The sequence below is a fragment of the Opisthorchis viverrini genome (genome assembly GCF_000715545.1).
Source record: "Opisthorchis viverrini unplaced genomic scaffold opera_v5_126, whole genome shotgun sequence".
NCBI classification, from domain to species: domain Eukaryota; kingdom Metazoa; phylum Platyhelminthes; class Trematoda; order Opisthorchiida; family Opisthorchiidae; genus Opisthorchis; species Opisthorchis viverrini.
The window spans coordinates 676399-704371 of record NW_008751787.1 but is presented as its reverse complement, the minus strand read 5'-3'; the positions used below and the strand labels follow the sequence as shown (position 1 = coordinate 704371).

General features: G+C 43.0%; 1 protein-coding gene across 1 annotated transcript in view; it reads left to right on the top strand.

Moving 5' to 3' along the window:
* T265_06364 (hypothetical protein) overlaps nt 1-13458 on the top strand; it is a gene marked incomplete at both ends in the record, with an annotated part of 45435 nt that extends 31977 nt beyond the window's left edge. Inside the window, 2 exons of the mRNA XM_009171605.1 lie at nt 7724-7819; nt 13069-13458. Of these exons, the coding sequence (XP_009169869.1) occupies nt 7724-7819; nt 13069-13422 (450 nt within the window). The remainder of the gene's footprint in view (nt 1-7723; nt 7820-13068) is intronic.
* Between the last annotated feature and the right edge of the window lie 14515 nt (nt 13459-27973).

The following is a 27973-nucleotide window of genomic DNA, read 5'->3' as shown; positions in this document are numbered from 1 at the left end:
TAGGTAAACTCATTCTTTATCAAGGAATGCATTTTTCAAAGACAAAAATTCTCCCAGCAATGTACACTTACATAATAGACGGAGGATAAGCTCCGTTAACTCCATCCATAAGTTGAACCGTGAATTGTTAGGGCCGCACGTCACATTTATTTCCCCCGTCCGTGTTTTGCTCCCGAAGGAGATGGGTAGCAAAACACTACAGTCCACGAAGACAGGCTTTCACAAAGGAACCCGACTTTTATGAGCTCCCTGTAAAATTCGGTTCGTAAGATGGTTCGCTTCGAGTACGCGATTGTGCCTCGACGTCTGATTTAATCATTCGGTAGCATCAGATTGCATCTTAACAAACCAGACGGTGATCTAAAAAACATTCACCTGAGACAAGTTACGCGTTTTGATAACTTTTCTATGTTTCCGCTGGAATATTTAACTAGAAGCCTTTAATGGAGGAATGTTTCAGACTTACTTATTCCTACTAAAAATGCCTGTTCATCAAACTTATTTGTTTCCTCACAAACGGACGTGAAACGCTCGCCTGTGGTAAATGCAGTCAGCTCACGACAGCCAGTGTACGATGTGTGTGTGTTCGCGCGCGCGCGAACTCATCACGCACGTCTGCCGGAAATTAACCTGGTTCGCTACTTTACACTCCTCGTTTGGACTACCGGAATTTTGCTTTTTTAGTGACAATTTTATTTGGAATGAACTGAATGACTCTGTTTCGTTTCACGAACGTTATGCCTACAATATGATATAACTGGGCTTCTGTGGCCAGACTGAAACAGATCATTATTAACTAAGCACGGCCTGGGGGCGAACCCAGAATGCTCATGTTCATCGGATGCCCTGTACGTTTAGACCCTTTCACTGTCCTCATTTGAGTTTAAACTTTTAGCCAGACAGTATAATGAATAAGTAATCATACTGAATAACGGTTCGGTTGTACCAATCCTTTGGCGCCCAACGGACGCACGAGTTCCGAGATACTGCCAGAATACTCAAGCCTGGAGAAAAGTAGTCGAGATGCCCAGGTTGGTCAATAAGTTTGCGCCCCAAACACTGAGCCACCTCCAGTGGTCCGTTAGTTTCGGGACTATCCTCTACATTAATCCTTTAGCCTTACTCCCCAGCTTTATACGGATACAAGATATCCGGCTGAGTGCACGCTTAACTCAGCCCATCCAAATTACCAGTTGTGTGTGAGGAATACCGGGACCCCTGGACGTAACGGAAGCTCATGAAAACCCCATTTGAGTGCGCGAAATTATCTGTTATACTTCAGGGATTGTATACGATTTTACCCGACGTTTTTCCCATTCGTATCGCTTACAGACCGAAAAGATATGACTTGGCGAAACTGCAGTTGACATCGTTAGTAATCAGGCCACTGTCGAAGAAGACAACAAAGTATCGAAAGACTTCACTGCGGGATCCTAGCGATGGAGACGATAAGTGTAACTAGTCATTAGTGTATAAATCCACTCATTTGTCAATTTTACCTAGTTGAAATGTGCCACCAGGAGATCAAATTCAATCCTAGCCGAGCCGCTCATTTATGCTCTTCCCCTCACGGCAGTGGAGGTTAACGATGTCTACGATTTGTACAGCAAGATTTTTGTGACACGATAATTTGATGCACTTTCACAAACTGTAAACATATAGGGGTAAATGTGTTCAAATGGTAAACTGCAGTTGGCCGATTAGGTGACGGACGGGTGAATTTCAGTATTCTTGATCCAATTCGTACGACCTGTATTTTAGTTCTTTGAATACGTGAGCCAATAAAAAGCACACCTAGAACTTTCTCACTTGGTAAGACATCATTATGGTCAACAGAATGATCCAGTCACACTTGTGGTAACTGATCAAAAACACCTAAAATTTACTTTTACTTTAACGGTCTGCTTAAGAGTAAAAAGACCCCCTTAAAGACTGAAAATTGCCATATTTTTGTATGCCGTTTATCCAGCCCAGGATAAATACACATTTTATCGCAAGTGAGGAGGTGCAGCCTCGTTTTTACACATTCGGTACTTTTGTGGAGGGCATACTGGAAAATTCTCTAATTACGTAGAATCACAAATTTTGGAAATGACTGTAAGGACACAAAGGTGCACATTGGAGAGATTCCTTGAAACAGTTCCTACCGATATGTGTTCTCTCCTAAGGATGGTACCTTCAAAATAATTGGACAAAATCCTAGATCTAAATCACACGGAACGTAGTAATGTTTCTGAACGGTATACGTCAGTTTAGGGAATACTTTAGAAGCCTAGATAGTTCAATATCAGTATGACGTGATGGGGTTTTGAAGAAGGTGATTCTCTTACTCCTAATCATACTTTGTTTCCCAGGTTTTTGGAGTGCTTAACAAACAGATCTCAGTGCAGAGTATAAGAACGGGGAATCAGATTAAACATTACTAATATTTAGACACCTTCCTTAAAATTAACGACGCAATACACTTTTCAATACGTTACTGAAAACTCTTCGACAGCCCACGACCGGCTTCACTCTCCTTAGGGCTCATCAGGTAAGCTTAAAAACGTTATCAACGAGAAATTCAGCTTGATTCCAGCTGTGCATCTCCTTAAAACCAAACTTGTAAGCAAATGAGTGCCAATTCTCTTAACACTGATTCTTCAAGATTTCCGCTCCCGACAACATATTACCTCCACTGAGGCCAATAATATACCTTTCTTCGCACAGAGTAGCGTACACCCATAAAATCGGAAGGTCGTGTTGATTTTGCTAAGCATTCTATGACACATCTGTCGTAAAGTGCTGTGAAGCACTGTGCATAGTTTTATTCTTTTTGGGAATCATCAACAGTGTGCACCTCGTGAAACTCGGAGAGTTTCGAACCTGCAGCCTTCCGGCCTTTGGTTAAACACTTGACCGTTTGACAATGAGTGGCAGTAAGAGAAAATCTCACTTAGACGCCACTTATCCATCTGTCACAACCCAAACCGCTTGGTTATGAGCTGACTGGCACTTCAAGTGACGACTTCTCAAGTGGATGTTCGTTAATCCCGTTAAACTATTATCCCTCTGAGCTACTTCGAGAGTGACCTAATACAAGTGGCAACAAATTCTGAATCGGGAATCGGTCCACCACATTGCGAATGCTCATTCTAATCAGTTTACCTAAAAAGAAGAACACTGAACCGAAAACGTACGGACTCAAGTGGTCGTCCCATCGATAGGGTGATGTATGGTTGTTGGTCTGTGCGCCGAGCTTGGCAGTTGGATTGGAAACGTTTCATCACCAAGCGAGGTGACATCGTCAGTGCACTCAGTGCACTGACAACAGACCAACAACCAAGCAGCGCACCCGAGTTACCTACATTCCACAACATTGCTAAAAATGATGTTTGTAATTGTTTTTGCCATTGTGAGTGAACACCGTCTTGCTTGTAGTGAACTAGGGACTTGGCTTTATTACAAGGCATCCCACAGCTACAGCATTCATTCATAGATAGAACTACCGCTCGTTATCCCCACGTACTAGACTGCTCGCGAGGTTGCTGAATACTACTGAGCAGCTGACCAACGCTTTCGCAATTCACATGGTTCATAGGCTAGGCACATTCCCTGCTGTTCTACTTGAACGTCTTGATGTACGCAATCATTTACTAGCTATGTTGGTGTTCACGAATGACTTGACTGATTCTTTTATATATACAATAATTTTTTGACTGAACATGCTGCACAAAAGCCGTGTCATATCCCCGTTAGCACGATGTTCGAAATATATACTTTGAAAGTATTACACTACTTGTTGAATCGCTGATAGCTCGCTTCGCCCTACTTAGAGCCCCCCCCCCCCAAAACACTCCGTTGGAGAATGTTCTAAGAGCGAAATCCGGCTGAGTCTGTCCATAATATCAATTTAATTAGTGAAAGAGCATATGCCTCGGCAAACACACTCAATCGTTTGCAAATCAATTTGGTTTTCACGTGAGACTGAAGGGAATCTTTAGCTCATGATGTTCTTCAACTGAAAAAGAAAAACATCATAAACGAGAGGTTCAATTGAGGCTCCCGCGAAAACCAGACTGATTCCTGAATCAGTGTATCTGTCGAAATCAGTCCAATTTGGTTTCAAGTAGAACATAGGGATAACGGAAACTCGGAGACTGCACCTATCTGATAAGCCCCAAGAAAGACGAAACCGGTCGTGGGCTGTCAAAGAGTTTTCAGCAACCCTGTGAGTGGTTGCCTTAATAAGTGTTTTCCTCCTTTTTCTTTTGTTCTTTGACTGCCACATGCGTAGGTAGCATGCTATGTCCTATGGTAGTGCTAAAACCCGAGCAACTTAGCTTCGACGCCATCTCGACTGCTGAGCGACAGCTGTTTTATTCCAAACCGGTGCTACGCAATTAACCACTTTTGAAATGGACATTCATTTAGGGCCGCCTGTAGACACACACGAGATGATGAAGTTGCTGGATCCTCATTGTTTTAGGCGTTTGGGAAATCGTCTCCAAACGAACGGGATTTTGCATGTCACTCCGCAGTTTACTGACCTCAATTAACTCTTGAAGCAGCTGCAATCTCACTGACCCCTCGCTGTGTGTCCTTATTGTGCCCCACATGTAAGTGCTTAAAATTACTGACAAAATCTTTGCCTCTTTAACCTTGTTCATCCAATTCTATTTCCGATGTGATTGCGCGTGCGGTGACGTTGTCCCAACAATCGAATCGCTGCGAAGGCCTATGGAATGTATTATCGTGGTTGTATTGGCCATGTGGGGATATAAACTACTTTATAGCTAGAATCAGTTCCAGTGTCTGAAAACAGTCCACTATGCACCCGGTAAGCCCGATGTTTTCATACACCAAACATTTGATTGGACAACACTGTGATGACTGTTGTGTATGAATGTAGGCAGCCTCATTCAACACAAACGCCATTTGTGGAAATAAGGTAAAATAATGCTACACACCAAGCAGTTGTTTGTCTGTCGATCGAAACGAGCCGATGGTCATTTACATTCTCCATTTTGCAACAAGGTAATCAGCTGTCTCATTGTTCGGTTCCGATCCTCCCTGGTAGGTTCTATTAGTTGAGATAAATCGAATTCGATAGAAAGAGTTGAGAAGTTAAAATTTAACTCTTGTTATGGGACACCTTAACTAGAAGAAAGACTGTGCGGTTTGTAGTAAGTACAGCCGACCATTACGGAGCGGATAAGTTAGTTTGACTCGATATAAATCAGATTCGAGCAGAATGAGAGTAATGGTGAACTTTCTACCCGGCTGTGCTAGGAAAGATGCTTAAACAGGACTTGAAAAAAAGGACTTGTCAGTTAATCCAATCTGGCTTCGGATAACACTTCCGGGTCAGTGAGTTGTCAACTACGTGTTATTCTATCTTCGTTCAAACTATGTTCCCATGACGATTGGCTCGAAAATCTCTTATGAAACGGCAAAACGCGGGAGCCAGCTTTTTTCGGGCTGGGGTAGCCCGTCTCAATCAAATTTCACTGAATACCTGTTTTTTTCCATAAGTAGTCCCTCAAGCTGCCTCAAGGATCTAATGACAGAAACTTCCACACTACCAGGGCACGACAGAGAAAAAGCCGTTTGTCGATTTGCGGTGGTATTCAAGAAGTTTCTCGAAGTCCACCACAAACCCTCAAACCAGCCAGGCGCTTGGTTGTCAACAGTCGAAAATCCTTGCCGGTTGTGGACGTTTTCATGAACCAGGGGAGTTATACCATTTCATCTTATGCAAGTAATAGTGGTAGTAAAGTTTCCGAAAGCTTCGTGAACCGCATCCCTCGTACAGAGCATGCCTACACAGTAGTATCCACCGTTACCCTCGTAGCATGCAGTCATACAATGTCGACAACTTCGTGATTGGTGTTATCCCAGCTGATGTGGATGCGCGGCGTTAGTGCATCCAATCGCAATTTTTCCTGGTAAGGAAACGAACAGAGTCCTCGGGATGATGGTTTCCGTGACAACCTTGACATCTCCTGGGACCGGAAGGAACAGTGGTTGGTTGACTTAAGTTTTGATTGGAGGATAACTCAAACACGGTGATTAAGAATGGAGTAAAATATCTTGCGCATGTTGAGTATTGCGGACGAATTGCAAAGAATACATCGCACGTTTTAGCTGGATAGTTTCAAAAGAAACTATAGGAAAAAGTCACTTATACCTAATGTTTTTTGTTATTTATTTGCGGTGATGGCGACATATTCCCACAACACAGACAAATTAATCTATGTTTCAATTATGATAATCTCTCCTGTTTGGACAAACGCACACTGTATTGTTTATGCATTTTTTGAGGTGTTTTGCACATAACTGTCTGTGGAAAAAGCAGAGAATTTGCGTTCAAAAAGAGTGTTCGACTGATTTTCAACTGTCTGGCGTTTTTCCGTTCAAAAACACAAATAAAAATGTCACAAGTGGAGGTAACACGTATGCGAAGTGTTTCACGAATTCGATTTTATTTTTATCGTTTTATCCGAAATCTTGTGTATGTATCTGACGCTATGTACAACCCCCACTCTGCGACAAATATCAGAGGAAGAGAAAAACTAACATTCATAAATATTTTCTGAGGAAGTTGAATTCTACAGGGCACACCAAGATATTTCATTGTGGTTGTTAACATAAGTTCTTTTAACCAACTCAGTTTGTTCACCTCAAGTATAAAAAAGCCATCCTCTTGCCTTAATGAAATTATTCTAATGCACCGACACCACTTGACTAGATTTAGCACAACTGGGTGGCACAGTAATAACATGAGGGTGTGTTCTGCATACGTTGGTGAGGAGAATCCTAGTCCCACGCTGAAAAAATGCACGGAATGTAGACGTCGCAACTCTGTTGCTCCCCATTACGTCATGTAGAGCCACAAAAAAACATTTCAACTAGGCGTAATGTGAGTAGAATTTTGACGAAATCAAAAAACGAAACCATACGACAGTCTAAAAACATCAGCTAAGCTTGCTAAACAGATCAATATCATGTTTCCTGACGAGAAGCAATCGGATGGTCTGCGCTCCAACCCCGCAAACTCACAGCAACTGACGCCTGAAGCAGGGAGAACTATCTTCTTGAATACAAATACGAATGATGCTGTTGAAAACCCTTCAAAAGCCTAGACTGGTTCCACCCTTCCACCCAACGTTTCTGCTTGAACTAAATTGTACGAAATTTTTTTAACTGCATTCATTTGCACACGAATTTGGTTTCGGCTCGACAGTTACCAGAATGACCCTCCCATTCATACCATCTTCCAGCTGAATATGCTGCACACGGTTCACCCCATGTTTAGGTTGGTTTGATGCTCCGGATATTAAAGTGAATATCTGATATCCAACTATTCACAGCGCTGCTGAGAACTGGTTGACAGACCATGATCGGCTTCGCCCTTCCTGTGATCCACCCGATGGTCGAACTTCCGAGTCTGTGTCAACTTTATGTTCTCCTTGGAGTGGGCTTGGGGATGGGGCATGAGTTGATCCTCGTTTTCCACCAAATGATTTCCCAGTTCACTGTGCACACCTTGGAGGAATAAGATTAGGCGATCATTTAACGAGAGGGATTCTAACCTAACGCGTACATTTGGGTGGTTTTCTCATCACCATTAGTTTTAAAATAAATGTCCTTCATCAATACAGAAAATGCCCAATAGATGAATGCCTTTCAGCTGAATTTGTGGACCTACCCCTCACACATTTGTTTCCTCTCTTGTGTGCAGGTTGAACGTGTTGAAATCAAAGATGTCCGTCTCCCCCTTCAACTGCAACGGGCGATGGCGGCTGAGGCTGAGGCCGCCCGGGAAGCACGGGCAAAGGTAGGTGGTCCATGGTACACTGGTTCTACCATCATTACGCACAACTTCCACACTCACCTATTCCATCCAATAATAAAATTCACTACGACTGTCCGAGATATGGGTTATAAAATTGCGGTTTTTTCACAAAGTTATCCAAAATAATTTGATTCGAATTTAATGGGAGCTCACGCTGTTTACTTCGTAAACGTGGCTTTCGAAACATGCGATTTTATAACACGCAAAACAGCCATCGTCTTTTGAAAACGAGTTTTATTCCGAATACATATGTGATACTTCTGGACGAGACAGTAACTTAGGGGATAGAATCTCGCTACTCCATAAATGAGATTTATTCGTTGCAATCTGAGTTGGTGTATTTTGCTGCTTATTTCACTGTTCCGTGAAAATGAAGAGTCCTACTTTTCAGTCAGTTGGAAATTGTTTGGGACCGGTTGGTTAGTCATCTTTTCAGAAAGGTCTGGTGAACAACCGGTGGATTTATTGCTGGACACCGTTTTGCTTCTGACTCAAAAGCTTAGTCAGGAAAAATGGTCGGGTTTTGAGGTAGTCAGGGAACAAGTCCGTGAGATTTCTTATGACTGGCGGACTTGATTAGTGCTGTGTGCTGGTCTGAAGTTCCTGTTTGTTGGTTAATGAGAATGAATAAACTTTACGATAGACTGTTTAGGGAGGCACTGTCTTCCGGTTGAAAACGAATTTTAGACGCTGCTTTTCCGGTCTAGGATACATTATTGGAATATCCCTCTTAGGGGTCGTTCACAGCTTTTCTTTGTCTATGTACGCCGGCGGGTGCAGGGAATGGATGGTTGAGTGGATTTAATTCTACTTGAATGTTTTACTTTTGGGCCCAGACCATTTTGTTGATAACTGCACACCGCCTCGTATCATCTCGGCTGATGTAAAACAGATCTCCACACACTTGTCCGTTCTACATTCTTTACTTTACTCACGATTGGATGCTCTACGATTTCCACCGCCTCGGCCACCAGTCGCTGTGGTGTGAATCTTAGCCCCTGCCTCAGAATGTCCACATTTTCCAAATCTATCCAATGCCCAATGTGTGGTGCATGCTCTGCCATTAACGAAAATTTCTAATATCGCTTGATATTGACTCACCTTTCTCGGTGGCCTGTTAATGGATCGCTTATGCTCACCGATTCGGGTTGTGTGATATATATAAACTTTCGTACAGTCATTGCATTTTATTTTGTATACACAGTTCCTAGTTTTTTTTCAACCATAGGGGCGATCCTTCAAATGCATCAGCATCAAGCGTAAAGTCTTTCACTTCTGGAATGTATTCCAATGTTAGCCTTAGTACCCTTATTCGTTGCAATCTGAGTTGGTGTATTTTGCTGCTTATTTCACTGTTCCGTGAAAATGAAGAGTCCTACTTTTCAGTCAGTTGGAAATTGTTTGGGACCGGTTGGTTAGTCATCTTTTCAGAAAGGTCTGGTGAACAACCGGTGGATTTATTGCTGGACACCGTTTTGCTTCTGACTCAAAAGCTTAGTCAGGAAAAATGGTCGGGTTTTGAGGTAGTCAGGGAACAAGTCCGTGAGATTTCTTATGACTGGCGGACTTGATTAGTGCTGTGTGCTGGTCTGAAGTTCCTGTTTGTTGGTTAATGAGAATGAATAAACTTTACGATAGACTGTTTAGGGAGGCACTGTCTTCCGGTTGAAAACGAATTTTAGACGCTGCTTTTCCGGTCTAGGATACATTATTGGAATATCCCTCTTAGGGGTCGTTCACAGCTTTTCTTTGTCTATGTACGCCGGTGGGTGCAGGGAATGGATGGTTGAGTGGATTTAATTCTACTTGAATGTTTTACTTTTGGGCCCAGACCATTTTGTTGATAACTGCACACCGCCTCGTATCATCTCGGCTGATGTAAAACAGATCTCCACACACTTGTCCGTTCTACATTCTTTACTTTACTCACGATTGGATGCTCTACGATTTCCACCGCCTCGGCCACCAGTCGCTGTGGTGTGAATCTTAGCCCCTGCCTCAGAATGTCCACATTTTCCAAATCTATCCAATGCCCAATGTGTGGTGCATGCTCTGCCATTAACGAAAATTTCTAATATCGCTTGATATTGACTCACCTTTCTCGGTGGCCTGTTAATGGATCGCTTATGCTCACCGATTCGGGTTGTGTGATATATATAAACTTTCGTACAGTCATTGCATTTTATTTTGTATACACAGTTCCTAGTTTTTTTTCAACCATAGGGGCGATCCTTCAAATGCATCAGCATCAAGCGTAAAGTCTTTCACTTCTGGAATGTATTCCAATGTTAGCCGTATTTAGTACCCTTCTAATGGCCTCAGATGTCCCCGTTTTGTAGGGAACGACTGCTGTTCCGATCCACTGTTTATTGAGCCTTGGTGTTAGGACTAATACCCGTCTTAGTTATCGCTTAATCAAACACACTTGGTATCGGCTATCTTGAAGTCGTTTTTTTTACCTCGAGTTGTGCTGCCCTTCGGCTAACCTGCTCTGTGCACAGTGCTATTTCTCAACTAAACATCGTTGAAACTATGTTCGCACATACTGCTTTTGGAGATGCTGAGGAGCAATTTAAGATATCATCACTAAACAGTGGCTTTTAATTTCCCACCAACCTTGTGTGTCATGTGGTCAAGGAAGGGTAGTGCATCCGATGTGAACTCTAGCTTCATGCTAGAGTGAAGGTCCAAAGTGTCACCATAGCGAACTAGTCAACTATGTAACGCCAGAAAACCCTTGACGGACACTCGAATCCGTCTAACGCGTTCTGTTCAAAGTCCACCATCTGCATGTTGGCCAAAATTGGGGACAATGGAGATCTCCTCGCTAGACCTTGTGCTTGATGGTATATAATTGAGTCGAAAACAAAATGACTGGGGTTTAAACATACTTTTCTGCCTTCATCCATCTCTTCTACGAAGATTTACGTTCGTTTCTGCAGCGTTGTCTGCCAGTGACAGTCTTCTGGCTACTTTCAGGGCGTTCGCTTTAGAGACCTTGGTATACATTGAGTTGACACCGAAGCTGACAAGAACTTTGTCCAGCTCTTACTGGAGCCCAGCAAACTTTTTAGCAAATTCATACGAATTTTGGATTTGTCTGGGTGACTGCCAGATATCTTGCCAGGTCATGTGGTGGTTAACCCATGCCATTTCCCTTCAAAACCTATCTGAAAAGATGACTGCCCAGTCGGTCCCAAATATTTTCCAACTGACTGAAAACATCCCTGGACCTTGCATTCGGAAACTGGAAAGTTATATATATGTTCGGTTGACGCGATTGGAGACAAACTGGAAAGAGCATCGCGTTTTCAACTTTGAATGCGCGAAGTATAACGTAATTGCCTGGTTGTTAAGCCGACAGATGCGCCCGCCGTTTCTAGCCGAATTGCTTCCGCAGTGATCAAGTCATTCCTCAAACAGAAAATCCTTTTAACCACCCTAAACTTACTGAAATTGGCCACCGTGCATTTCATCTCCATCATGATTTTCGAGCCGCAACCTTGCCTGCAGAATTCAAATTACCTTCAAAGCAAAAGGAATAAAATTAGCTCGAGGTAAACAGTTCAAGGACAAAAATTTCGTAAGTACGACAAATTGCTTTCCACGACTCGCTGCCCCAATAGATCAATAGAAAAGAGTAAGCCGTCTATTAGCTATTGCAGCGTAATTTTGGGGTTTCGCGGGATAGGTATTTTGTTCATAGCCACACCACTCTCGTTTGAACGGAATAATTACCGGAATAATTACGCCAGAACAGGAACACGGCCATTTTGCAGCGTAGTCAATTTATCAGATAGATAGACCCTCAACTGACGAAGAACATTGTCCGACAGAGAAGGGATTGGATTTTGCAGTAAGTGAAGGAGTCATAGGGGCACAAGAGATCATTCTCAGTGTTGCGTCCGTGTCTCAGGAGCATCCTTCAATGGAAACGGAGCAATTACGTGTAGAGTTGGTCTCAGTCCTAAAGTCTCGGCAGCCAGGAGTTCCAAAAATTACAGCAGCAGAATGAAGGGTCTTCAATAAACTAAAACATGTAGACAGTACAGTAATTATAGAGGCAGATAAAGGTAGGGCCACGGTTGGCATGAGTAAGGGTGACTATATGCAGAACGTAGCTGATGGGCTTAGGTTAACCTGACCCTTTCAGGCTTCCTGTAGTATACCAAATCATTGCGTTCTAAAACTTCATTCCAAAGTTTTCCGCGGAGCAATTACCTACGCTGTACGGAGTTGAAGTGCATAACATGATGAACTTTGACACCCAGGTTGTTGTACTTTGAAAGCCATCCTAGAATACAGAGCGGGTCCAGCGTAAGTTATAACAAATCTGGGATCAATCGTCAATTCTCTTACCGGTCTCTTGCCGTGGCTCTTCTAAACATCTTGCCTCCGTTTATACCCTCGATAATCCACCTGATGTTCACAGGGGAATAGATAAGCGAAAAACCAATAAAGGTAATGGTCCTCACTTACTGTCCCAGTCTACATAGTGGGCTACCATCCGTTTCCAGATAAACTTGTCAGAACAAACGAACGTGCAATCGTATATGCATCCAAGTGGTTTTTTCGTAAAGACAAGAGAATATGAACAGAACGTGAAAAACGATGGGATGCAAACGCAATCAAATACATCACGATGAAAATAGCCGGATGTATACAAACCAAATCTGAGATGACATTAAAGTCAAACGAACATGACGGCTACTTAAGCTACGGGCAAGGATGTGGGAACACTGAAATCTTCTGTAGACTCTAACTCTGATGTTCACCAACATGACAGCGAAAGCTGACTACCGGTAAACATTTACACTGGTGACCAAGACTGACCACATTAAACAGATATTTACTGAAGTACCTCCAGATTGTCACAACCTCGACGGGAGAAGTCGGTATCTCAATGATAGCCAATCAAATGGTGTGCCCTGTATGTCGCACCATACTGCCCGTTTGCGGAAACCTCCTTCCCCCTTACTATTTGCAGGCGTCTGATGGTTTGATCACCGCCAACCGAAAAATTCGATAGGACACCGGCAGGTCTTTCATTACTGAATACTCCATTTTAATAGTTTTCTGGTATTTATTTTAGCTACTTAGTTTTGTTTATTTCGTTTGCTTCACTGGCAGGTTGGGATTATCTGAGGAGACATACCAAATGCTCAATCAAAGCTTTTCACTGCGTACCGCCGCTCATCGCGCTCTCATTGCTTTTCCCATATACTTTGCAGGTCATTGCCGCAGTGGGTGAACAGGAGGCAGCCCGCTCACTGAAAAAGGCCGCTCGGATTATCGCAACTTCACCAATGGCATTCCAACTGCGTTACCTGCAGACACTTTGTGCTATTTCGGCAGAAAAGAATTCCACCATCTTCTTTCCAGTCCCCATAGACATAATGCAAAATTTAGGCAATTTCACCATGAGTTCGATTGGAAGTGGATTCCCCGATTTGTGCCCAGTTCCAAAGCATACCACAACCTCCAGAGATACGGTCGTTGACGTAGACAGCAAGCTGGTGGCGCGCACCATTATGGAAACATCTTTCAGTCAAGAGGAAGCTGATGCGCACAGCGATACTGTCTAAAATGAATCGCCAGTCTCTGTTATTCAGTCATGGCTTGCATGTGTTTTCCATTTATGTTGCGCACCTTAATGTGCTGGCATTGTAAAATGATTACTACATATTTTCCTTATCAAGTCTTACCTAAATGCTATCGGCAGCTGGCGACTTTTCCCAAGAAACTCTCATGAGGGATGAAAGGAATACAAGATCCATCTAAGCGGAGGGTTAAAAGCCAAAGAGGACATTCTGTTAGACCCCATGAACTGGCAATTTGAGTATTTTGCATCTACAGTTTTTTACCTACTTTAGTTCATCCGGGCAAGAGTTGGGTATCGATAGGAGGTTTGCAATCGCTACCTTAATACAAATCACAAAATACCTTCTTTCCAGCCAAGTGAACGAAACGTGCTTTCCGATATGAAAGCAACTGCGTCCATTAAACCGAAAAACAATACTTTATTCAGGGCACGTCCCACGCGAGAATCTTAATATTCTAGTATTCTAGTATTATAACTTAGTATTCTACCTTACTATTTTGGTCATAAAAGTGTTGAGAATATACGTCACCAACACAATACTGCAGTGAAGGCGCGAAGAACAGGTGTTTTCAATACTAGTTTTTTATCTTTGTTATAGTACTCTAACTGCAACTTCTCTTTGAAGCCATGGTCTCTGATGCACCGCGGCGCCGCATGTGAATTCCCGGTGAATTTTACTTTGACAAACACTAAACAACCTGACATGGGATTATGCATTATTAATTTGCACTGCGTATGGTGAACATGCCGATTCGCGGTAACTCAAGGACCCCTGCAGCATACGATGTTGTAGTTGTCAACTTTGATATTTGATAACAGCCGCATTGCTTCATGCGACTGATCATCATCTAAACTTGTAAATGGGACCAAATTTAGCATTGATAGCTCTCGTAGACGGCAAAATTCGTGTTCATCATCTACTGCTCGGAATGCACAGTATATCCAGGGGCTTGACCATGGACGTCAATTTTAAAGTAACAGTGTACGCCGCCACCTCCGGGTCATTGGTTGCTGCCCAAAATGCCTTGGAAACATTCAAAAATGACTAGACCTGTGACGAAACTATCAATTCACAAATGAGCACCGCCCTGACTCCACTTTCATCAAATGAAACCGGATGACTTCTGGTTCAAAGTTAACAAACCTAGTCAGAAAACAAACTCACCATTCACATTCATACTCCAAATGGAAACACCAAAAAATAAATATAATAAGCTGGTAGGATATAATTATACAACCATTTTATATTGTCATCATGCCGTTTAGCCTAAAAGTATATAAAGTTTACTTTATTGCACGTTCGTTAATGTAAAAGTAACATTTGACCGACAGTTTCCATTCACGGTTCAATTCAATCACCAAGTTGGCTTGCCTACGCTGTACATTGGCTGTGCCAGTAAGGTCTACCGGTTATCAGCTGGGACACTCAGTCCGCCAGTCAAAAGCGTCCACAAGAAAGAACAGCAACCAAATCTTGTAACATCATACTAGTGTCAGTTCAGAGCAGTGATCGGTAAGAGAATGGAGAGACCGCCGGGCTGCCAAAATTTGCGTTCCATAAACTATTAGCAGACCGACATTGACAAGCTCAGAGTTCGCAGTATGCTGTCGAGATACGCCCGCAGCAGATTCAAAACAACATTAGGATTTACCGATGTGAAAATTTTGAATGCCGTCTTCAGGCAATAGCTGACGAACGCCAGGAACTGTTTGGTTCTTATTACATACCAAAAGAAAAATGTTTGGTTGCTATCGGGATCGCTCGGTTTTTGTCATTCTGTGGAAATAATGATGCGCCTCATGAAACTCAGGTTTTTTGTTGACCGCATATCCGTCGACAGTTCTGCAATCATTTGTTACGCAGTAGGTTGAAAAGACCTTTGTCCCTTACTGTGTAAGTTTATCGTTTTGCTGACTGCTATAACCATCTTGATTAAGTAGAAATCTTTGCTTGTGGCCATCTTGTTCATCATGGATTAAGATGAAGCACATTGTACCAACCGCCAAACTTTCCTACAGTAGAGGAAGAAGGTCCGGAATTCTCCTTCCCGTGTTCTTAATCTAGGTGAGTGTATGGCGCACATCAACAGTCATTCACTATCACTTGTACATCACTGAACCAGTAAGACCGTTGCACCTCGCACTGATGCGAATGTGCAGATCCAGTTTTTATTCAAAACTCGTAGAACTGACTAGTTTACCACCCGATGATGACCGCTCCTCTTTGACTGACAGAAGCACTTTGTAAATCATATTGTCAAATCAACAGTTACGCACCACAAGTGATGGGTTCTTCATGAGTGCATGGTCATGTTAGGCAACCCTGGAGTGTTATTTCACTCTCTGTGCCACCGGATGCATTTTTGAGTCAGCAAGTTTGGGGTATAACTTTTGTCATTGGCCAAACATGTGCGCGCAAAGCAGCCACGAAGTCACGACTAGACCCTTTCATTTGAGCAGTCTCTGCAATAAAGCAATCGGCACATATGTGACACTGGTAGTTACATACCAGTGACTGTGCATATTTTCGAATCCATAAGGTGGAACGACTTAAAGGGAGCGTAATTTCCCCGTTTGCCTCTCCATTACATATTGCTAGATTGGCCAACATCATAACCACATTTGATGGTATGTGAACTACTCGGGTAAGTTGTGTTCAGCCGTTGCATCTGGTGACCCGATATACACTAAATCCCCTGAGGTAAGTTTTTCAAGATCGCGTTACTGATTTTCTGCAATACAAGCATTATTTATCTTTCCACGATCGGTCCCAGGTCGACTGTGGCCGTACAGTGGCAGAACGGGTGTGCCTCGAGTTGAAAAACCATTCAAGCGTAATCTATCATCAACCGCTTAGTCACCAGTGTCGTGAAGTGTTTATCGTGAAATCTGGCGTAAGCGAACGTTTGGTAACGAAGCTGATTTGGTGGAGTTACATTTGGTGCGAATCAGGTCAAATCAGTTGGTAGTTGTATTTATGCATACCAAACCAACGTTTTTTTATTCAAAATCCCACTTGCAAAAAGGTCTCGCGGAAAGAGTACCAAAATGCAACTTGAAAATGAAGCTACTGGAGTTGAACACAATGCTGTAAATGTACTTAAAAAAACCTTCTAATGTGTTTTAGCTGGTAGGATACTTGAGATATCACAGTGTTTTTTCTCGAATTACACACCTAAAATTTTGTAAAAATAAAACTCTTCAATAAAAACTCTTCAATAAAACTCTTCAACAGCCACCAGCGGTTTCATGTGGACTCATCCATCAAGCTAAATTTCTACTTGAACAATAAATTTCACACGTGACAAAATGCACCCTTCTGCAATTGATGTTAATGGTGATGGGAGGCTCAAGCGAATGCCAACTAAAAGTATCTTGCTAATGATTTGGCTGAGATCCCATACGGTCGACTTGGATCCGTATCACTAACAACCACGACGATCCTAGTGTTTCTTGCTTGACTAGTAACGCCGGATAAATTTTCATAGAAATGCCCTTCCAGACATCAGGACTCAAGTCCGCTGAGGTATAAGCTGACATGACAAACATGCACCGGTTTTGTGTAGACTGTCATTGGGCTTGAACGGACTGACAGGCAGAATGTCGCAAAGACGATACGCATTCATCCCTATGGTGGAATGTGACCCAGGCACCGCGCAGCTCACAAGCCTTTGATTTTGCACCCCTAAATATATGGGGGTTCCATTGTGAAAGACCTGATTTTGTCCTGGGCATCCCAAAATCTATGATCACGTTTGAGCTTTATAGGCCTATTCCGGGATGTATCAACCTTGAGTAAGTATAAGGCCTGTACCAGCGTTACCTATTGACCATTTTGACACAGAGCTATGGAGTTTCGAACTCCCATACTGGTAAGTCTCATGCTATTTTGTTTATTGTTAGCGATCAGTGGGTTGGGTTGGACGCACTGTTCTGATAACTGAAAATCAAATGATCCAGCGACGTTTGGTTGTAGGAAGAAAAAAGTGGAAGTGGGCAGAACGATTCGATAAAATGATGGTGCTTGTTTGTCCACACCGAAGAAGAGGGTTTAGTCGTTTAACCAGCCTTGAGTCTTTGATTCAAAAGTTCATCCCACATGAGTGTAAAGGCAAGGAATGGTCTTATTCGGAAATCTTGACCCTAACTTGAATGTCTGACCTGCAAGTGTGAGGGCGGTAGGACTTTCATGTGGGGGTAATGTCAGCAGCCAGTGACTCATTGTTCTGACCTGTTTTCCTCTGGAAGCTGGCCTAGCCCGAAGGCGCAGGGAATATGCAGGGGTGTCTCACTCCTCGTAGTGCCACGCACAGCAGGTGCTCTAGGGGTCGCAGTGGGCTAATACCAAAGACAATTTCTTTTCAAAGTATTGGGTAAGTTGCTGGCGGTCACGTCAACCACTGGGCGATCGATGTCTGCGGTTTTGAGGCCCTTTCTTACCCCTTCTTTGTCGGTGTAAGGCATCATCACTGCTTCGGTTAATATGGACGTAGTACGGAGTTCCGCTGTTCCTAATCTGACTGCTCTCCTTTGCCCTTCTTGGCAAGCGGGATGATTGCAGCACTGAAGCTCAGGCGCCAAGATGACAGCTTCAGATCCGCTAAGTACGTCACCGGGTTAATTAACGCACCGGTCTTTTGATCGCAAAGCAATGACCAATCTGAATAGCCAGTGAATGTAGAACGCTAAAGAATCCAAAGGTTTGGATACGGAATTTGGTATACAATTGGGCAGCACAAAACGACTGCGACTGGTAGCTATTAAGATGAAACTAAGATGAGATGAAACTAACGTGTTTTGTTTTCCACTGTATCATATTGCGATTAGCGTTTTATCTGTCCGATTGGCTGTACAGGGAAGGATGCATTCCCAAACAACGCCCGATAGACGTTGTCTCCAGACAGCTAACGATCGAATTTTCGTTTAATGGATCACGTAGTCTGTACGGATTTACAATGTTCTTGTCTTCCGGCTACGAATTCTGATTATCGTTCACTTCCTGAATTCGGTCGGGCATGCAATTAAAAATTGTTCAAGTTCGTGTATGGGAACTGAATGCTCTTGAGTTCACTCGCAAGTCGCAATAATGGTCTGCGCTTTATGGATGCTTCGCAACTTGTGCTCACTCAAACTAACAAAACTTGGCGGTTTTCGCGATTTTCTTAGGATAAGTGTCTGTAATGTCCTGTCTCTGGGAGCATTTTCTTACTCACAGACAGCTCAGTTATTCCTTTTTCTCAGATGAAATGAGCACAATCAGAAACAATGGGTCCTTTAGTTCAGGAAACGGAAATTTTGCGACAGCTACCGTAGCATGAAGAAAACTATTTATCTGAAAGTAGATTCAAAATATGGATAGGGAATTTTCAGTGGTTCCTGCTCAGTGTCTTTTCGATACAAGGAGCGGTTCTATCATGAGTGCTAGTGACTTGCGATAGGCATGTAGGGACATTCATCAACTCAACAAATGTTTTAAAACTTACATTTGGACCAGCGATTGAGTTGTAGCACCTAACCAGGATGATATAGAAGTGCAGAAAATTAGGCGGTCCAGCCAGAAATAGGGGTATGAAAACGTTTGAAGGTTTTGAAACACGAACTCAGCGATTGCGGAACACGCACTCGACACGGGACACAAAATGGATTCAGGAAATGTTGAGGTTTTGAGGCGAGGACTACGGTCCATGTCACACAGACCAATAGACGAGGCGGTAGAAGTCGCCAAGCATCCCAGTGCTAACAGAATAAAAGGCGTGGAAATGGACAGCATGTGGGGAACAATCCTGGATCGGTCGAGCTGACACGTGTTGGTGTGCGGTCATCAAAAGGAACAGTGGTCATCATCTGAATTCCACTTGACCTCAACCCCCTTAAACTAAATTGTCCGAGCACTCACGACCCCACAAAGACCAGGATAAATCTACCAGTGGCAACCGAGGTGAACCATCAACTGAAGCACCCTGAAGTGGAATATTAACGAACCAAACCCGATCAAAATTAATTTGAACCCGCCCCCCCAATCCACCAACGCAAGATTTTGACAACCACACTAACCGAAAAGAGCCGCTAACTGACACTCAACACTGATCTGGTGTGATAATCTGAAGGGGACTGACTTACTGAATGGTTCCCCGTGTGCCTTATAACCTACTCACTTGTCCTGATGAAGCTTTTGTGTCAAGAGCGAAACGTTGCCCAAATAAAAACTACGGATTGCTTATCAAGCTCTTCTAAAACGATGACTTCTCAATCGGTTCCAAGCCTTTTCTAATTGACTGAAGACGAACGAGGGTCGTTTAATAAACTAAGAGTAGGCCATCTGAGCATGGAAATGGGAGAAGCTTCCCCGGGTGGAATAACCTTCGAGCGGACTGAAGTACTTTCAGAATGGATGACAGGAGAGGACTGCAGAATGACAGCCAACAGCACACAAAACCAAACAGATTTGCTAGGATTGCCAGGTGGTATAGCCTCCCTATACAAGCGAAGAGCTTTCTGCACCGTGAAAAGGTTGTTTCTACATGAGTTAGAACAACCAACTTCTAGTAGTCAAAGAAGCTAGCTACGTGACCGTTCTCTAAGGTCTTTCACGGAAGAAACAAAGTAGAGAGACATTTTTACGACCTTAGCTGGCTGCCGTTGTTGATTTGCTTGGGAACACCATCATAACAAATCAGACAAAGACGTATCGGACTTTTTAATTTCTGATGCGAAAGATACAACGGGACAAAGGATAAAGTCACCAGTCCAGTTGAAAAAGTTTGGAGAGTACAAAGGTCTTCCGCGAAACGTAGAGGAACCACCTTAAGAACCACCACGGTTGCTATTAAGAGGAAGGAATCTATCGTCCAGTCTTTGTGTAACAAGACTGAGAGGAAAAATAGTCATCTTGCCAAATATTTGAAGAGGCACAGCATGCGGAGACTGGGGTTGACATCGGGGAAGTTGCTTGTCTCTAGTAAGGAACCATGAATTTATTTAGCTACGGATTTATTTTTGTCTAGGGACAAAACAATGAAGTGCACATTTGGGGAGATAAAACGCGATTCTTTTGTACGAATAAGAAAAAAAGTGAAAGAGTACCGTATGTTGCAATCTCTTCCATGATTTTCAGTAAGCCTGAAGGCAAAGCATTGAGGTGATAAATGCCGCTCGCCTTGGACCCAGCACAAATAGTCTTTCAAAGCTGCAGCATTCTGAAATCGCAAACGAATGCAGTATCGATGTCTAATGTGGTCTTACATGACTCTTTTGAACCCTATCTGACGGCATGAAGAAATATCCCATTGTTAATAGAAACGACTTGATCAAGCTCTTGATATTTCGCGGGTGAGAAGCGTGCAGCAATTTAGAGGCTAATGTGTCCTTTAAATCAAATAGACAAATCGCGTTTACAAAGTCCAGATCGATGCAGTGAGCATTCGTGTTATGTTTTCCCCCACAAGGAAAGTTGTCGGTACCCGACGGAGTAGCACAACCAATGGTGCATCGCTCTAATCCACTCGGCCCTCTAGCAGTTCACTGATGATGTCCCTGCGACGGGTGATGAAACATTTTCAATCAAAGCTCATCTACACTTCTTGAAGCATCCCATCCATTCCTAATGATGTTCTTATTCCTACCTACCTGCGGCATTGTTGTCAAACCCTGTCGAAAATGAACAGTAGGAACTACGAGTATTGCGAAGCCATGCGGCTAAAAAATCATTCTTCTCAAGTACAGGGGGTTCGATGGATCTTGAATTGTTGTGCTTTGCTTTCTTCGTTGGCTTTAGCTCAGCTGTCTTCAGTCCTTATTGGAGTTGTGAAGTTTTTGAATAAATTGTATTTGTACGTTCAGAGCCGAATTATCTCTTGAGTCATTGAAGTCCATTGAAGTGGTCGGTTAGTGTATCGAAAGTTCTCGTGAAGCGCTTTTAGGTCCCAATCAACTCCCAAAAGTAAGACAGTGTCAACATGGTTTCTGCCACTGTGAAGTAAGCCCGAATTTTTGTCTCTTCATCAGTTATACGGATTTCGTTCCTAAGAGAAGAGCTTGTCTTGAAAACTGTCTCTTTGAGTATGCATCCTCTCCTGAAGAAACAAAAACAAACTCATCATCCTCTATGGCCGTCTACATTTGTGTCAGTTTTTCTAAATCTATCCATTTTGACACACCTGAACTTAGAACTTAGTGGTAATATCAGTAATACACTAGCATGCTGCTCTTGATTCCTTGAACAATCCATAAGGCTTATCCTTTGGTTCAGTGCAATAAAATGTCCCAACAGTACTCGCCACTACCCATGTGGATAAATTTAATCATCACCCAGGAGTTTTTCCTTCGATACCAGTATTGAAAACCTTCTCAAGAAAAGTTATCAGGAACGCCCTTGTTTTGGATGCAGCATAAATTTGCTGGAACAAGATATTAAATTGCCTGAAAACCAGAGGGCGTTCTTGGTATACCAGAGTCTGGTTGCCCCCACCCCCCCGTAGAAAATAGGCTATACTGCGCAAACTCCGATAATGTCGTGCGCGAAAGCATTTCAATATTTCGAATTTATCTGCTCGCTGGAGCAAGATGGGTACAAAATACGAAAGTCCCTGGGGGAAATTTAAAGCGTCTTTGGGAGCGGCTGTGAGTGAGAATCTGAGTGACGTGCAAACGACAAAAGGTTATAGATTTACGCTACACGAGCTGTCCTGTGAAAGTGAGAGAAATTGCGTACTTCAATGAAAAAGGATCCAGTAAAAAGTGCATTGTTCACTTGGAAAATCTTATTAATTGACAGATGAAATGAGATGTGGGAATGTAATCTGATTTGAACAAAACGGGCATGAAGGTAGGTCACTAACTACGCGCGTGAAGTCCGGTAGTAGACAAAAATGGATGAAACGGAATTAGAATTTTCAAGAACTTCAGGAGACAAGCGAATATCCTCATTGACTGATAGACTGGATGTCAGAAGATCTAATGACCGTCCCCATACTGCGCAGCCTTTATCTATACCAGTTCTTTGCAAACGTTGTTCAGTTTGGGTCCATTGGGATACACTCAGGAAATTCTTCTTGCAAATAAGCCACTAAGATTGGATGAGCAAACGTTGCATCTCCTGTCTTCTTCTAAAGTGGCCCGTTCTGGGTAAGGATTTTTTTCGAAAATCAGGCCTCCAAAACTATAAGTCGAATTGATAGTGTGCAACATCACAGGAAACCCATATGAGCAACCGCTTTCGGACATTTCTCTTCAATAGATCGAAAATACTAAGCACAAGGTTACTCATTCCCTCTTGAGTCCGGGTTTATTCTGATGGTGACTCCTTCAAAATTTTAAATCGCCGACCCCCATATAGCTCACCGGTTAAGGTGTGAATTTACTGATTGGAAGGTTCGTGGTTCGAAGCCCCGACATAATGACCGTCCCCATACTGCGCAGCCTTTATCTATACCAGTTCTTTGCAAACGTTGTTCATTTTGGGTCCATTGGGATACACTCAGGAAATTCTTCTTGCAAATAAGCCACTAAGATTGGATGAGCAAACGTTGCATCTCCTGTCTTCTTCTAAAGTGGCCCGTTCTGGGTAAGGATTTTTTTCGAAAATCAGGCCTCCAAAACTATAAGTCGAATTGATAGTGTGCAACATCACAGGAAACCCATATGAGCAACCGCTTTCGGACATTTCTCTTCAATAGATCGAAAATACTAAGCACAAGGTTACTCATTCCCTCTTGAGTCCGGGTTTATTCTGATGGTGACTCCTTCAAAATTTTAAATCGCCGACCCCCATATAGCTCACCGGTTAAGGTGTGAATTTACTGATTGGAAGGTTCGTGGTTCGAATCCAGCCCCGACATCTCGGCTGCTCTAGTCCAGGATTGGTCAACTTGGTAGTAACTCAGCCTTCCTGCTTCCATGAAGTGGCATGGCAGCTGGGCACCGTAGGTCTGCTACAGCTGAACAATTTTTTTTCTTTTGAAGCCTTTTATATCTACAATCTTGAGACATTTTTGAAATTTTTGAAGTTCATTCTAATCTACTGACAATGCTGAAAGACGCGGGGATCCAAATCGGGACTTCGTTATTCAAGTCCACCCAAACTATGCAAAAACTGCAGTGCTCTATGCAGCAATTTCATCCTTATTGGGATCACGAGCAAGGTTTGACTCACGAAGCTCGAGGAAGATTAAAACGCTCGACATTCCGAATATGCTCGGAATTTAACATGCATGTAGTGGATCTTGCTGTGTTATCCGGTACTAAGACCATTGGCATTTCTGTCAACTTTTGGTACGGAGGTTTGGGACTTGAACGTAATTTTGCATTTGCACGGAAAATATGTGATACAGAGAAAACTGCAAAAGCATTCCGAAATGCTGACCTGCTGCACACCTATTTGTCTATCGCCTGACAGCATTGTAGTTGTCACTGAGTACTAGTAAAAATAAGGCCTTTGTTACGTAGTTATTTATTAGAAAATGCCAACTGACCGGTTACAGACTATTGGACAGTGAAGTGAAACTCTCATTTGCATCTTATTTACAAAAAATGGACGTCCATCTTCCCCTGAACGCAACTTCTTGAACTTTCCTGGAGATTCATTGACTCCAATCACTGATTGCTCAAATGCAAGTAAAGGTTACAAAGCGACTCCACAAATTCCGCAACAGATTTCCTCTTTTCAAGAAACGCAAAGCGATATTCCAAGATCAACACATATTACTCGCATGCCTCCCCATCAGTAGTACCACCGTTACACTAGTAGACATGCTTGTGTACTCGTGGACTACCATGTACGCTGACATTTAGAGAAAGGAACAAATTCCACTGAATTGTGACAAGCGATCTAATAACGCAAAATTCCTGCGTTTTCAAAAGCTAGATGTCAAAAATTTGACCCCATTTTAGATAGATACCAGGGACATATCAAAGACCAACCTGAGTGAACGTCAGAGATATTTTTCATCTGGTGATAGGCTGCGAACAGCGGGTAAACATCCATATAAGTTGAGCACTCAGTTTGTTTTTATCGAAGTACACTCATTTGCAAACAAATTTGGTTTTTCGTGAGACTCAGCTGGAACCCAGCTAAATCGCTCGCTTATGATGTTTCCATGAATTTTCAGCAACCTCATGAGTAGTGCTTCACATCCGTTTGTCATATTTCGCAGGATTTTGTGTTCCTAATAAGCTAATTACCTTCTTGACTGCAGGTTATTAAAACATTGGCATTCGTTGGCACATATAAGATAATTATCATAATCACTCCCAAGAGGTCTCTTGATGGCATTCTTAGAAATCTCCAGTGTCCAAACCAGTGGTTTCAAGTGGAACCATCTGGTAGCTTGCAAGAATTACGCAACCATGGCCATGAATTTTCCCACGCCAATGGACAGATGGTAAATATTCAAGCTTTTTTTAATTACAGTTGCTTCAACTGCCCATAGGACGAACAGCCGACCGCTCTCAAGGGGCAATATATTCTGATTCGATGGCCAGACTGATAAATTTCCGCTATCATATTCGCGCTCTGATTAAACGCAGTTAGAGGCCGCGGGAGGTTGCACTAATCGATTAAGTTAGCCAAACAAACGGACTCGTTACCATTTTCGATACAGCAATCTACTAGGAAAGGTTTAGGGTGAAAGGCGAGGTGTAATATTTCTCTCGGGGGTTAGCCATATTCTGACTTAAGCCTCTCAGGCTTGTTACATATCAGATGTCGCGAACGGAAGAGTGAAATTTTGGGAATAGCAGGCAACTACTAGCGAGTCCTCGTACCTTCTGACAAAATCCATGGTGGAGACCAATGCAGGATTTCTCTCACCACAATCACTCCGCACCAAATAAACCTTGTCTCCCAATCCTTTTGTTTGTAGACAGTTCACAAGCACATGGTCCCATCAGAAAGTATGATAACGAGGTCACAGATAAGTTTTTTCCTATCCGAAATTATCACGTTTCTCTAATGTCACGATCAGTTTCGAGGACTAAAGACAATACGTCAACTGGATTCGCATGCGTTGACATACTACGATCAACCTGAAAATTCTGTTCTATAGAACATACGTGCAACTGGTGCTTTTGGGCTCCCGAAACATGAGAAAATGTCACTGCATGTTAGGTGATGGTTACCAGTATCACGGAGCTGCGTTTGTCTTAACCTACACGTCAATTGCCTGCTTGCAGATGGGTGGCAAGATAACAGACTGAACAGTAACCTGATTGACCCAAATTTGAACAGTGTGGTAGAACGAATCACGTGAGCCGTTGAACTGGATGCAGTTAGAGTTAACATCTGTGCAGGGATTTAAGTGATTGTTTGACTGCGAGGTGTACTCACACACCTTGCCAAAGGCCTGGCGCAACCTAATCATATCAGACCACTCCCGGTTGTGAGTGAACTCGCTATCCGGATGCTGGTCAATTCCGAATATTCTCTCTCTCTACCCCTTCGATATTTGAAAGTCGGTCCGTTTTTATTGTTGAAAGTAAAAGCAAAAGAACTGCCGAAACTTTATTCTCTCTCTACCCCTTCGATATTTGAAAGTCGGTCCGTTTTTATTGTTGAAAGTAAAAGCAAAAGAACTGCCAGAAACTTACAAAAGTCTTACAAACGTGACAAAGCACACCCTTGATGAATAAACAGCCAAGGCCAGAATACATCGTTCGACGAAAAAATCCACATGTGGTCATCAAAAATGGTTGAAACTGACCAGTAAAACTGAAACAAATACCTCGTTACTTTTATCGGAAGATCTGGTGGAACCTTGCATAAAACTAGCTCTCACACATTATGAGCCTTGAAAAATACAGCAACATATCCGCTATACACCTCAATCGATCTTCACTGGTCACGTATTATCGTGCGGATTTGCAACTTGCCTCTTTTTTGAGTTTCTTTTTTGTGAGTTAATTACAGTCAGGCACATAAGAGATGCGGATTAATGCACAACCGATCCAGCACAATAATCAAATTCAGTCACTCTAGGAGCGATCCAGTGAACTGGGCTTCACTTTGTAGATAACTTGGATAATGTAATCAATTAAATGAGACAGTGGAGCATGACTGGCCAAGTTAGATATTCACCATCCCAGATACTCTATTTTCATACTCTAATGGTGCCAGGTTGTTGTTCAATGAACCGTGTATGGCCACGGAGCTAGCTCATATTGGAGGAATAAATATATTGTGGTTAATCGTTCCAGAAGAGCTTGGTAAACAATCGGTAGTTTTTATTTGGGCAATGTTTCGCTTTTGACACAAAAGTTTCATCAGGCCAAGTGAGCAAGTCACCAAATTTGCCAGGTTATAAGACAGACGGGGAACCAATCAATAAGTCAGTCCCCTTCAGATTACCACACAAGCTCAGTGTTGAGTGCCAATTAATGGCTCTTGTCGGTTAGTGTGGTTGTCAAAATCTTGCGTTGGTGGATTGGGGGAGTTTCAGCTTTATTCTGTGATCGGGTCTTATTCGTTAATTTTCCATTTCAGGTTGCTTCAACTGATGATTCACCTCGGTTGCCACTGGTAGATTTTCCTTGGTTTTTGTGGGGTTATGAGTGCTCCGATAATTTAGTCTGAGGGGGGATGAGGTCAAGTGTTATTCAGATGATGACTACTTTTCCTTCTGATGACCGCGCACCAACGCGTGTCAGCTCGATTGATCCAAAGCTGTTCTCCACACACTTGCCAGTTCCACACCTATTCTGTTAACACTGGGATGCTTGGTGATTTCTACCGCCTCGGCTATCAATGTCTGTGACGTGGACTGTAGTCCTCGTCTCAAAACCTCAGCATTTCTATTTTGTGCCCCGTGTCCAGTGCGTGCTCCGCGATTGCCGAGCCTTTCGGTAACGCTTGATATTCATCTGCGTTTCTCGGCGGTCTGTTTATTTTTCTACTATGCTCTTTGATTCTGGTGTGTAGCTTCCTAGCCGTCTGTCCTATGTAGACCTTGGTGCAGTCGTCACAATTAATTTTGTGGACACAGTCCCTGGTTCTGTTTTCCGGGAGGCGGTCTTTCAATTCCGCCAGTGCACAGCGCAGAGTGTTCCCCCTCTGGAAAGCTACTGTTATGTTAGCCGTGTTTAGAATTCTTCGAATGACCTCCGGTGTCCCTGGCTTACATGGAATAACTGTGGACTACTGTCGTTAATCTCAGTCAGCATCATCTCCGAAACCTTTATGGAGAATCGTGGGATGTGGTCTTCATGTTCCATAGTGTTGGTTTACATTACAACCGGTTTGTAATCTGGGTTCGATTTGACCTCGAATAGCAGCTAAGTGGCATAATGAATATGGACCCGTTGGTCGAGGCTGCTTATAAGTACGAATTGCCTGAGGTGACAACGACGTGACGTCACTAATAAAACTGTCAGGCTTTATTGGTAGTGTGAGGAGATTTGAGATTTTTGTGGAGATTTCGTCCTGTAAGTGAAGCCAATCTATGCTGAAAAGCCGAGAAGCACTGTACAGCTGATTCATCCTTATTGGGAATCATCAGCAGTGCGCATCTCACGAAACTCCGAAGAGTCTCGAACCCGCGACCTCC